General features: G+C 35.8%; 1 protein-coding gene and 1 pseudogene across 1 annotated transcript; both read right to left on the bottom strand.

Annotated features, from left to right (window-relative positions):
• LOC124078355 (olfactory receptor 4C15-like) lies at positions 1-929 on the bottom strand (annotated as a pseudogene).
• A 10,023-nt stretch (positions 930-10,952) lies between these two features.
• On the bottom strand, positions 10,953-11,915 carry LOC124078352 (olfactory receptor 4C15-like). The gene has a single exon (XM_046423104.1). The coding sequence runs from the start codon at positions 11,886-11,888 to the stop codon at positions 10,953-10,955; it is 936 nt and encodes a 311-aa protein (XP_046279060.1). The 5' UTR covers positions 11,889-11,915.
• Between the last annotated feature and the right edge of the window lie 1,571 nt (positions 11,916-13,486).

The following is a 13,486-nucleotide window of genomic DNA, read 5'->3' as shown; positions in this document are numbered from 1 at the left end:
TTATTTTTCATTGGAAACCACCACCACTCTCTTCCACACTTTCCTCATGGCATTTTTCACTTCCTTATTCCTCAAAGTATAAATCAAATGATTGAGCAAGGGAGTTAGGATGGTGTAAAATATGGCTACCATTTTGTCAAATGGGAAAGCAGAAGGAGGTCTTGCATATATAAATATGCATGGGACAAAGAACAAAACCACAACTGCAATGTGAGATCCACAGGTGGACAGAGCTTTCCTCCGCCCTTCAGCACTGTGTGTTCTCAGGGAGAACAAGATGATGTCATAGGAGACCAGCAACAAGCAGAAAATTATCATGCAGATAGATCCACTGTTGGCAATTACCAAAAGTCCAAAGATGTGAGTGTCAGTGCAGGCCAGCTCCAGTAATGGGTACAAGTCACATATGAAATGATCAATGATATTGGGGACACAAAAGGGCAGCTGGAAAGTAAAGAGAATCTGTATAATGGAATGCAAGAAGCCCCCTGACCAGGCAACCCCCATCAAAATGCCACAAAGCCTCCAGTTCATGATGGCAGAGTAGTTCAAGGGCTTGCAAATGGCCACATAGCAGTCATAAGCCATGACTGCAAGAACAATCAACTCCACCCCAGCAAAGAAATGTTCAGCAAATACTTGCATCATGCATCCTTTATAAGAGATGGTTTTCTTCTCATACAGTGAATCCACAGCCATCTTTGGTGTGATGACTGAGGAGAAGAAGGCATCCAGGAAGGATAAGTATGCTAAGAAGAAGTACATGGCAGTGCAGGGCTACAGAGGATGGTCGGTGCAATCATCATGTTGCCTCCAATAGTTGCAATGTAGACCAACAAAAACACAACAAATACTATTTTCTGAACAATAGGATTCTGTGAAAGTCCCAAAAGAACAAATTCAGTTATGAAGCTTTGGTTTTGCATCATTTTCAAGGGAATGGTAAAAATAAATAGTTATTGAAATTACCCAATTCAAATTTGCAATTATGATTAAGGAAGATTTGCTTAATATCAGATTATTGCTTTATCATCACCAATGTTTCAGTGCACCTAGCTGCACCTTTATCTTTAATGCTTCTTTTGACATTGAGAACACAAGTTTAGACATTTATTGAGGATAGAGGTTGGAGATCAGGCAGAAATGATTTGGAGATAATTTGTTCTGTACTTTATATTTGCTAGAACTTCTATATGGAGAAATGGAAGCATCCTCATGTGGTAGAGAAGATTAATAAAATTAACTCATATGCCACCTTTGAGAATTTACTAGTGTTTTCCTTAAATGGATCATTGGGAGGTGTTCTGAAGTCTCATTCATATAATAAAATGAGGAAGTGATTTTATTAGTCCTGTTTTTCATTGTAATGAAAGGGGCAGGGATGACTAGCAAGTCGTCTCTTATCTAGAGACTCTCATAGCTACAAATAGAAGAAGAAATAGCATTCATTTTAGAAGGCATTTAAAAATTCTATCTATACATCAAATCTCTTTACAGTCTATTCTGAATTTGACCTGTCATGGATTAATTCTTCCTTTACAAACGACAAAGACCCCAGGGGTGGGGGTGGGGGTGCTGGGGTTGTGGCTCAGTGGTAGAGCACTTGCCCAGCATGTGTGAGGCACTGGGTTTGATTCTCAACACCACATATAAATTAATAAAATAAAGGTCTACTGACAACTGAAAATATTTAAAAAACAAACAAACAAAAAAGAGACAAAGACCTATAAAATTGTGTCTCATTATGCACTTAATACCCCATCGAATGTTGAGGTCTTTATTATTATTATTATTCATCTTTAAAAATAAGAACAGAAATTCATGAACAAAATAAAGTCTAGCTCCAAATATGGTACTAATGGCTAAGTGAAATAAGGCAAGGAGAGAAATTACACAGAGCCCTCTGTCTAGGGGTTCGTCTAAGTCTTATTAAACCTATTTTACTGGTAGGAAACACATGCTTCAAGATATTAAGTTTAAATAAGCAAATGATCCTGAATCAGGGATCTTACACAGAACATTTGTCCTTGTGCCCAGACCCTTTCCACTAGATCAACAAAGAAAGTGGTAGGAATTTTTCTGTCAGGAACTTCAGAGCAGGGGTGGCCTTCCTAGAGACGTGTCCACATGAAACATTAAGGCCCCTCATACTTAAGTGAATGTGATATTGTGTTAAAGGAAAAAGCAAGTGATGAGGAACTGGATGGTGACAGCCCAACAACCTCCATATGACAATTGGCATCAACCACATAGGTAAGAAAGATAAACAGGTGTTGAATATCAATCAGAGTCTTTAGGCCTTATTGATCATTTTCCAGTTTTTTATACAATATGCCCAGTATGATCAAGTGGAACTCCCCAAGATGTATCTCACATTTATATGACTTTCTTTTTGGGGGTGGAGCAGGGGCAGGTCTTGGGGATTGAATCCAGGGCCTTGTGCATGTGAGACAAGCATATATATGACTTTCTTTTAAAGTAGAAATATCATAATAGTTTACCTGCTCATTTACCAGGATTATGATGAGGGTCAAATTTGAAAATGTGAAAATATTGCTTATGATAATTTGTCCATACCAATTGTGGTTATTATGTGCTCACATTAAAAGCCAATTGTCTTACTCACAGAAAGTGTTTCCATCAGTCATGCAGATAATAATTATTTGAACGAACCCAAGAATGCTTAACCATGTAGCCACATCCCTAGTCCTTTCATCATTGTTTATTTTGAGACAGAATCTTAGTAATTTGCAATGACCTTGCTAAGTTGCTAAGGCTGGTTTGAACTTGAGATCCTTGTACCTCCGCCCCCAAGCTGCTGGGATTACAGGCTTGTCCTACCACGCCTTGTTAATTATTACCTGAACTCTTCATGTCATATTCTCACAGGTGGACACAGATTCAAAAGATGATGATATCCTCACCTTACAAGTTACTGTAATGAATCAGGCAAACAGCAAATATGTGTATGAATAATTTCATATGCATAAATATATGTTTGTTTAAATATGATAATAAAAGAATGATAGTGTTTATTGTGGAGAATTAGAAAATAAGCCCATTTTACAAATGCTACAGTTAACATAAACACTTTTAAATACTAATTGAACTAAAAAACATGCAATATTTACATTATTATCTGTCCTTCTGCTTACTTTGAAGCAACCATTTTCACTGTGATCTCAGGACCATTTCTTTTTTTATACTTTTTAATTATTATTTTTTATTTATATATGACAGTGGAATGCATTACAATTCTTATTACACACATAGAGCACAATTTTTCAGATCTCTGGTTGTATACATTTCTAACCAATATCTACACTTTGAACTCAATATCCTCTCGTAACTGTCAGTAACTGTCAAAAAAAGTAATTATTTATTATAAAAGAAAGAGTATCCATTTTTGAGTCAGTTCCGGTCAGCTTACTATAGGCCTAAGCATGAAAGAGAATGAAGTGAATCCAATGAGAACACTGGCTCCAGACTCATGCAGGCCTGGGTGTAAATTCAGGATCTTCTCTTTGTTCTCTGGTGTGGATCAGGTTACTTACAATTCTTAAAATTCTGTGAGCCTCAGGTCACACTTCTGCAACTGGGTTTAGTTAGAATGTCTATCAATAGGACTCCTGTGAGGACCAGATTAGGCCACTCAGGTAGAAACGTTGATGCATTCTATAGCACAGGGGAAACAATATGTGGTGAGAACCAGTTGCCACAGCCCCTGAATCAGAGCAGACATGACAGCATGCTTACTCCTAATTTCTGCCTCACCATGACCAAGGCTGATAAGTATGTTATACATTTTCAAATGTGCATGAGAATGTGTGCATGAAAACATATCATATTTTTCAGACATAGTAAAAAATATGTTTTTAGATACATGATACTTTTGAATGTCCCTGATGGCCACTGCATGCATTATTGTGTGCTCAGACCCATATGTACTCACTCCTGTTTTGCTAGACTCATTGTACAAAGGAAACCTTACGGAGTGGGAGTCTTAAAGACATGGCCTAATATTAAACTAATAATTAAATAAGTCATATTTAAGACTTATTTAAAGACACTTCCTTCTTATAGAGTTTTCTAAGAGCAATACTATTTAATTTTCTAAAAATTATTAACTATAAACAAAACAACTCCTACTTTTATCAAATAAAGGGATTTCTAAAATTAGGTTCAAAACATTGGCTATAGGGAATATAGTGCGCTCATGGTTTATGCTACAGAGTCTGTGATTTTAAATCTTTTGAAAGGTGATTGTCTTGAATGTAACAAATATCTTGTCTTGAATCCTGGAACAGAAAACAAGCAGCAGTAGAAAAAAAATACATTCTATGTTTAGTTAAAAATAATATATCCACTATTATTTCATGTTCTTCATAAATATTCCTTTGTCACTTAAAATTATAATATTACTATCTTGGTAAATTTTCTACTAGCCTAAACTGACTCCAATAAATTTAAAAGTTTTTGTGTGTCTGCCTTCAAAAACTAGAATCCCAGCTAACTTGGCTAATACTATATCATTAAACAAAAAAACATGCTTTCAACTCTTTAGCTACTAAAGTGTTAACACATGTCAAGCTGTCTGGCCTATAAGAATCAGTTATTATTAGTATATTTTCAAAGCATAAATCAAAAGGATGTTATAAAATCTTGAGGTCAGCATTATTTTTAAGCAGCTTCTTCATATACAAAGTGAGATGGAAATCAAATCACTCATAACAAAATTTATCTTTTAAAAATCCATGGTATTTTAAATTATATATCTTAAAATTGCAATGAAACTGGTTTACTCATCTAAGTCTTTTGGAAACATATTAGTAAATAATTTCAGTCATAAACATGTTTGAGTTCCATACTAGCAACCTCAATCCTAAAAATATGCTCTAGAAGTGAAGCAAGGGGGGAACTTTACATTAGAAGATGGTACTGGGTCGTATACAGTAGTGAAAAAGAGAAATCTTTCAATGTTCAATACTACAATGATATTTTATGATATCATAATGTAAATCAGGCTGTTACAAATTCACATAACATGGTATGATCAATAAAACACTAAAATATGAGGATTTAACATTTTTATAACATATTGAGAAAAATCCAGTGAAAAATGCTAGCAACTCAGCTAATTTGAATCAATGCAACAACTTTACAATAAAGATGGAAGCCTACAAAATAATAAACTATTAAATTGCAATATATATCTGGTTATTAGTATAAAAATATTTAAATGCATCACAAATTACAATATATAATGCCAGATTGTCCATCATCTACATACAGTTCACTTAAGAAAAAGAATATGAGGTTTAAGGAAAAGTCATTTGTATAGGAAGAACTAAGTGGCTAATGTAGAATCTTATATGAAAAAGTTTAAACTATTAACTTTTCATAAATTACCATTACACAGATGGAGCTCTCTCCTATGTACTCACCTTGATGTCAATTGGAAACTCACATTCTGTCATGGGTGGTGGTTTACCATGTCCATAAATTTTCTGGAATATTCCACAGTCCTTTCTTTCTTAATAGCCATGGCCTGAAATGTGCTGGAGATTGCACATAGGATTGCTATGGGCTCCCTCACAGCAGGTACTGGGGCCATTTCCTGGGTGCAGTGACCTTGGGAAGTTTGCCTTCCTTGCCGGACTACCCACATTGCCCATTCCTTCATTTCTATTCATTTCAACATCAAAACTAATTCTTGTCGGGCAGGGTGGTACATGCTTATAATCCCAGCCTCTCAGGAGTCTGAGACAGGAGGATAACAAGTTCAAAGCCAGGCTCAGCAAGTGAGGAGCTAAGCAACTCAGTGAGACCCTATCTCTAAATAAAATAGAAAATAGGGCTGAGGATGTGGCTCAGTGGTGGAATTTCCCTGAGCTCAATCCTTGGTAAGGAAAACAAACAAACAAAAACTTAATCTTAGCACCAATTTTTTTTGCAAAAATGGGATGAAATTTCTGTTTCAACTCCAAAGTACATATAACATTTAATATTAAAAGAGGTACTATAGGTAGATTTTTGTTAATTTAATTCAAGCAATAAATTTCATAAACATTCAATGTATATACATGTACATATCAATCACATTTTCAGTCAATTCTCTAAACAAATATTGCTTTTGTAAATTAAAGAAAAATAAACTAACATCCTATTTGTAAATGCACAATTCCACAATTCACCATATTTTTGATTCAGGATTATTATTCATCCATGAAAAATTTTCCTTGTGTGATAGTTAAGCATGTTCCTTTTCTTGACTATCTGGGAAATATGTTTGCTTCCAATTTTAGTACCTGTTCTTTTTCTTCAGGGCTGCTCTCTGAGGGTCTCAACCTTTATACTCTTAATAGAATTTGGAAAACAAAAAACAAACAACAACAACAAAAAAAAAAAAAAACAGAAAACAAAAAACTTTCATTTCCATCTTTGCCCATCCCAATTGATGCATGAACCTGTGTCGTTTCTGTTGTCTCTTTAAAAGGGAGAGTTTATACCTCAACAACTAGCAGAAAGTATCAGTAAAGCAGTTCAGAACTTCAGTCTCCACAGTTCTTCTGAACAATTCTGAGGTAGCAATCTGACTCTCTGCCTCACATCAAATGAACTCAAGGAAAACCAAGAGGTTTTCAGAAGATTGCACTCTAAGACTTGAATCACACTTTCTTCCCTTTAATGTCCTTCCCTGTGGCACTGGTTAGAGTGTGGTGTAGAAATAGTAAATGTCATATTCTCTATCAGTAAGTATGAAGGTGCAGCAGCACATGCATTTACCATATTCCAACAATGGTAGGCTTTTTAGAGCCTCAAAAATTCCACTGCATAATCTAAAACATCACAATGGGGAAAATATTAGAGGTTAAATGATAAATGATCAAATATTATGAAAGAAAAAAATATTCTTTGAAAGCCACGTGAAAAATATATACTTGTTGTATTTTAAATGTATTTGGTTAATTTTAACTTGATGATAGAAATCTAAGTGCAGATCTAATTTCATTATACTTGAAGGAATAAATGCTAAATAGCACATGGCAATTAAAAGATTTGAATCTTTTAAAACAGATGTTGTTGTTTATTGGCACTTATGTTTTGGGTACTGTCCTGTGGGCTCCTCATGGATTACATCAATTACTTTTTTTTTTTAGTTTGGTAATGGTCACTAAATTGAGGAGGAGTCTAAGTCAGAAAGGCTGAGTAATTAGCACAAATATACACAGGGTAGGGCTAGACACTGCATTAAACTTGGTGCCCTAAATCAATATCCAGGTTTAATCACAACATTACAACTTGAAATCCTCCAGGCAAAAATGTGAGTTATAAATCTTACCACTTATCAGTTCCTTGGAAATGCGAGTGACAAATGTCTCCTTTCTCCATGGAGAAGTGCCTATTCAGTGGTGGCCAAACTGTGAAGGTGTTTCCAAGTCTTCCTTCTACATCTAAGGGAGAGACAGGAGGAACACCCTAGGCACTTGAGATGGGTAATGTTTACCCTGCATCACAAGTTCTGCCATCAACAGGGCCCAAGGAAAAAAGAAAGTGAGGAAGCAAAGTTTCCTCCTTGATTTCCAACTGCAATTTAAAGAGGATTCCCTGAGAGTTCAGTTCCCTGTAGGGCTTGGGAATTTTCCATCAGCATGATTTGCCAAGAGACAATTTTGTGTGGGTTTTACACTTGCTCAAATGTTTATGAAACTAATATATCCCCCAAAATTAAAGGCTTTCTTTTTCTTTTCTTTTAACTTCTCCCGGGTTTCCATTGGAAGATGTGTTCATGTGTATCATGGTAGAAATAGGCCACTGTGGACAGGGGGTGGCAGTTAGTGTCTGCTTGCACAAGTAGAACAAGATGCCATTGCACTTACCGAATGTAAGAGATGAGTTCTGCAATAAGGCAGCAGCAGTCCAAAAGGACAGTATATTTATATTGTATGTATATTTAGGGAAAGATTTTTATAAACTACAGTGCAATTTTTAGTCTCAGAAATTGATTTTAAGATCCTATGATGTTAAAACTAAAAGCATAATATCTAGAGATTATTTTTTTCTCTGTAAGTTTATTTGAATAGAAGTCACAACAGTCTGTTTAATAAAAAGAAATAGACACTGAGACTGAAACTGGAGGGAAAGCTAGGACATAAGTTCTCAGCCCCTTGAGGAATGTCCAAAGCCTTCTGAACCACATGGTCAGGTTAGTCATAGCAACAACCCCATTTCTGCTTCAGTTAGCTTTGTCACTGACCAAAAGACCCGATGAGAAAAATGTAGAGGAGAAAAAGCTTATTTTGCTCAGGGTTTCAGAAGTTCAGTCCATGGTCAGTCTACTCCATAGCTCTGGGCCTAAGGCAAAGCAGAACCGCATGGTGGAAGTGTGTGGTAGAGGAATTCTGCTCAGAGCACCAAAACAAGCAAACAGAAAGCCCTCCACTCACCAGGGACAAAAAATGACCACCAAATCATGGCCCCAGTGACCTACTTCTTTCAGCAACACATTAACAGCCCATAATAATCTCCTAGTTAATTCACATCAGAGGATTAGTTCACTGGTTGTGTTAGGGCTCTACTAACCCAATCATTTCACTTCTGAACATTGTTGTGTTGTCTCACACATGAGCCTGTGCGGGATACTTCATATGTAAATCAGAACATCTACATTAAATAAAACTCCTGAAAATGATCTCTACAACTCCATTAAACACAGAGAGGGGCAGTAATAATGTAGAATAGGCAGAAAATTAGGCATTAACCAGAGGAAAGTTAATATTAAAAATAGAGAGAAAAAAGGAAAGGAACATAAGAAGAAAGCAAAAGAGAAAGAAGAACAAATTATAAGAGAAAGAAATAAAGGAGAGTAGGGAAGAGAATTAAAATGAGATAAAAGACAGGAGATGGAAAAAATCCAACTAATGATTTGTTTAAAATATGTAAAATGACTTTAATGTGTGAAGAAACAAGGAGAGTAAACAAAGCAAAGCAACAAAAATACTACATAAGAAAAACAAAGGGATAAACAAGAAATCTAAAATTCCTCCTTGGCAAGGTATTTAAGATGATGAGACCTCTTAGAGAGTTTCTGGTTGTGAAACCCACCAGGTATCCAGGGGTGGCAAATGTCCAAGCTACAATACTACATCTTTTGAATACATGTGGGTGTACAAGATCAGCATTGGGCTGTAAAACTATGATTATTTATTACCACATCTAGACATTGAAAATGGAATGCAAAACCGAAGAAATAACTGTTGTAGCCAAGATTCTGCAAAATTTATTAATTAGATCGCTAAGAAAAAAAATTGCTGGGTAGATGTTTATTAGTATTTGTTTATTTTTTCTACTGAAAATTATATCTTCTTTACTCATGTACATCATTACCTTAGTATAAAATGATAAAATAGGTTTGTATACAAGTACATGATGGACCAGATATAAATCTATAGTGGTCACCATAATCTGTCCTAAGTAAATGTTTTATTTTATGGTATTTCAAATATTGGCTTCACAGATTCATAAATGTATTGACCTAGTTGACCTAGTGATACCAGTTCCTCATTTCTCATGGTGGATCTTGAGAAAAACATGAACTATTTAATGAAGAGAACTGTGTCCCTACTATGAGAACAGACTGGTGGAGAAGAAAGGGAACAGTAAAGGACAGGTTCACTGGCATGCCTAAGCCTTTGTGACATACCTGGTCTGCTGCAGACCCTATGCTTTGTCCAGTTGGTGTTTTAGACCACATCTTAATGCTAAGATGGCTTACCCCAAAGAGCAATGGAATCCTTTATATATTCTTTCATATCTGTTTTGAGGAAGAAAACTAATATATGCATTCTTTTACTTTGAGCCTGGCATGAATGATTAAGAAAATAACAGAAAAAAAAATCAATGTTTTTGTAGAGAATACTCAGTAGACATTTCATTAATAATGTTGATGGGCTTTTTTTCTGTAAATATATTTATTCCAGAAGCCACATGGCAACATAGTATTAAAAAATCTTAATTATGGGAATGACAAATAAGATGTGTTTAAATTTGAATGACCTCTTTATTGATAATTGTTTAAATAGAATTATTTTCAACTGGGTAGCACGAAATCACAAAAATTTAAATCACCAAGTAAATTAAGATATATTCTTTTGAAACTTTTTTTTCTAGATTTATTCATTCTTGGAGCTGGGAGGAGTCAGTTCTTCACATCTGCAGCTGGTCCTGGTTTTGTTGGTAATGAGGCATCTCAAGAATTCCCTTTGATTTTGCTCTATTAGGAGATACTCTTGGCTGACTCCCCCCTGGAATCTGCCTCCTCTTCTCCTCCTGAGCCTGATCCTTACCCAGGAGGAACTCACAGTAGGCAGCACTGAGCCACACTCAGAGTTTATCTCTCAAGAAATTCCTGAGGCTACACCAATTCTACAGAAATCATAATGGACTCACCTTTACCAATGGAGTCCTGTGATACAGAACTCCTAGCAGAGGTTCTGTTATTGCCCTTCTCTGCGCTCTTCCTGAGTTCAGGTTGTTTTTGATTCCAAATCACTAAGCTCACCATCCTCAATAAATCTTTTTTGCACTTGAAATAGTTTGAGTAAATTTCTGATTCTCATGTCAAAAATGTGCTTGTCTTTTCTCCCCAAGATTTTGGAAAGCATGAAGTTAATGTTCAGCATTCTGACAAGTAATTTTTCTTTTCATTCTTTATCTTGATTAGATTTCCACTAATCATAAAAATCAACTCCCTTTAATTTACATATCTGGATACTGACTGGCCAACTCAGAGTATACTTGCTATAAATATTAAAACATCATCTTCAATGGTTCAAATGCATTTTTTCTATAGAAATGTATTACCTCTTAGTAGGTACTGAGAATCCTATAAAGTTTTGTCTACCATAATTTTTATTTCTTTGCTCTTTATACTATTTTGGGGGTCTAATATCTTATTTTTCATCAGAAACTACCAACAATCTCTTCCACATTTTCCTTATAGCATTTTTTACTTCCCTATTTCTAAAAGTATAAATCAAAGGATTGAGCAAGGGAGTCAGGATGGTATAAAATATTTCCACCACTTTGTCAAAGGAGAAAGCAGAAGGAGGCCTTGCATATATAAATATGCATGGGACAAAGAACAAAACCATAACAGCAATGTGAGATCCACAGGTGGACAGAGCTTTCCTCCGCCCCTCAGCACTGTGAGTTCTCAGGGAGAACAAGATGATGCCATAGGAGACCAGCAACAAGCAGAAAATTATCATGCACATAAATCCACTAGTGGCAACCACCAAAAGGCCTAGGATGTGAGTGTCAGTGCAGGCCAGCTTCAGTAATGGGTACAAGTCACATATGAAATGATCAATGATATTGGGGCCACAAAAGGGCAACTGGAACATAAAGATAATCTGTATGATAGAATGCAAGAAGCCCCCTGTCCAGGCCACCCCCATCAGAATGCCACAGAGCCTCCAGTTCATAATGGAAGAGTAGTGCAAGGGCTTGCAAATAGCCACATAGCGGTCATAGGCCATGGTTGTGAGGATGATCATCTCTGCCCCACCAAAGAAGTGCTCAGCAAAAAGTTGAATCATGCATCCTTTATAAGAGATGGTTTTTCTCTCATATAGGGAGTCCACAATCATTTTTGGTGTGATAGCAGAGGAGAAGCAGGCATCCAAGAAGGACAGGACTGCTAAGAAGAAGTACATGGGGGAGCCCAGCAGTGCAGGGCTACAGAGGATGGTCACTACAATCAGCATGTTGCCTCCAATAGTTGCAATGTAGACCAACAAAAACACAACAAATACTGTTTTCTGAACAGTAGGATTCTGTGAAAGTCCCAGGAGGACAAATTCAGTTATGAAGCTTTGGTTTTGCATGATTTCCAAGGAAAGGGTAAACACAAATCTATTATCATTGAAGTTTGCAATTATGATAAAGATTTGATTCAGTCCAGTTTATAGTTTTTGGATCATCAAGTATTTCAGTGCACCGAAATGTACCATTGTCTTTAGTACTTTTATTTGTAATTGAGAACACAAATTTAAATATTTATTGAAGATAGGAGATTTAGATCAGGCAGAATTGAGGCATCAATATAATATTCATTACCTTGTTAGAGCTTCTATAAAGATGAATGGAATCATCCATATATGGTAGAGAAGAAGAAGAATAGTTTTTAATCTCAAAAAAATTATTGATGATTTAATAGTGACTTTCTTAAGTAGATCATTGGGAAGCATTCTTCACCTCACCTCCATAAGGAGGAGATGAGGACTGTCACCGTATTATTAATTTCAGCCATTTTTATGGGAGTAGGCATTGGTGACTAGCTAGCCATCTCTGATCTGGAGACCCTCATGCCTACAAGATAAAATGACATTCAATTGAAGCTGTAGTTGTAAAGCATGGCTATCCCTCAAAACTTTCTTTATGATCTAAACTGAATTTGGTCTTTTCAGGATTCAATTTCTTCTTTATCAATGTAAAAGATCTATGAAAACAAACCAAGTGACAGACAGCAAATCACATGATGGCACTAAATGCTTAGGTTTTTCTATTTTAAACACCTCATTTAGAAATTAGAAGAAAAGTTTATAAAACAATATTTCTTATTGTTTTTCAAATTTTCAAATGTTGTAATAGTGCATAAGTGAAATAAGGAAAAGAAAGCAATTATGCAAGATTCACTGCACAGGGAACATGCTAGAATTTATATCCTTATTTCTTTGACAGGAAACTCATGCTTCCAGAGGTTATGTTCAAGCAAGCACCAGGTGCTTGTTCTGAAATATTACACAGAACATCTGTCTCCACACCAAGTCCTTTGCACTGAATGACTCTGGAAAGGAGTAGAGATTTCTCTTTTCCATGGAGGACTTCAGTGCTGGGATGACTTTTCTAGAGTTTCTCTCCACCTGAGTGATCACACCCTCTGATTCATCAATGAATAGGAATCTTAGGGAAGAAATGGAGGAAATGATGAGGAATCAGAAGGTGATGGTCAATCAGTTACATATGCAAACTGGTTACCAGCATCTTTCTATGTCTTAAGACTTGATTAATCATTTTCCAATAATTTTTACAATGTGGGTGTAACCAAGTGAAATTCCCCAGTATGCTCATTTATTGCCTACCCATTCATCTCCCAAGTTCATGTTAAGGGTCATATTTGGAAACTTGAAACTTGGAAATATTGCTTATGATAATATGTTTTTACTAATTGTAGTTATTATGAAAAGTCAGTTGCCTTTTACACTGAAAGCATTTCCATGAGCCATCCGATTACTCCAAAAGGATACTTAAAATTCTATAAGTCTCAAGTAATACTGTCATGGGAGTTTAGTAAGAATGACCATCAATAGGACTCCCGTGAGGATCAGATTAGACCCTATAGGTAGAAACACTCACTGTTCAAAAAGAAAATAAGTGGAGCGGAGGTTAAAGGAAGACAGGCCCTATGTTAATTTAATAATTA

Source organism: Marmota monax, unplaced genomic scaffold, assembly GCF_021218885.2.
Source record: "Marmota monax isolate L192 unplaced genomic scaffold, Marmota_monax_Labrador192_F-V1.1 WCK01_AAM20220418_F8-fsc00441, whole genome shotgun sequence".
In the NCBI taxonomy this organism is placed as follows: domain Eukaryota; kingdom Metazoa; phylum Chordata; class Mammalia; order Rodentia; family Sciuridae; genus Marmota; species Marmota monax.
Note: the sequence above shows the minus strand (reverse complement) of the source record. Positions and strands in the feature narration are given on the sequence as shown.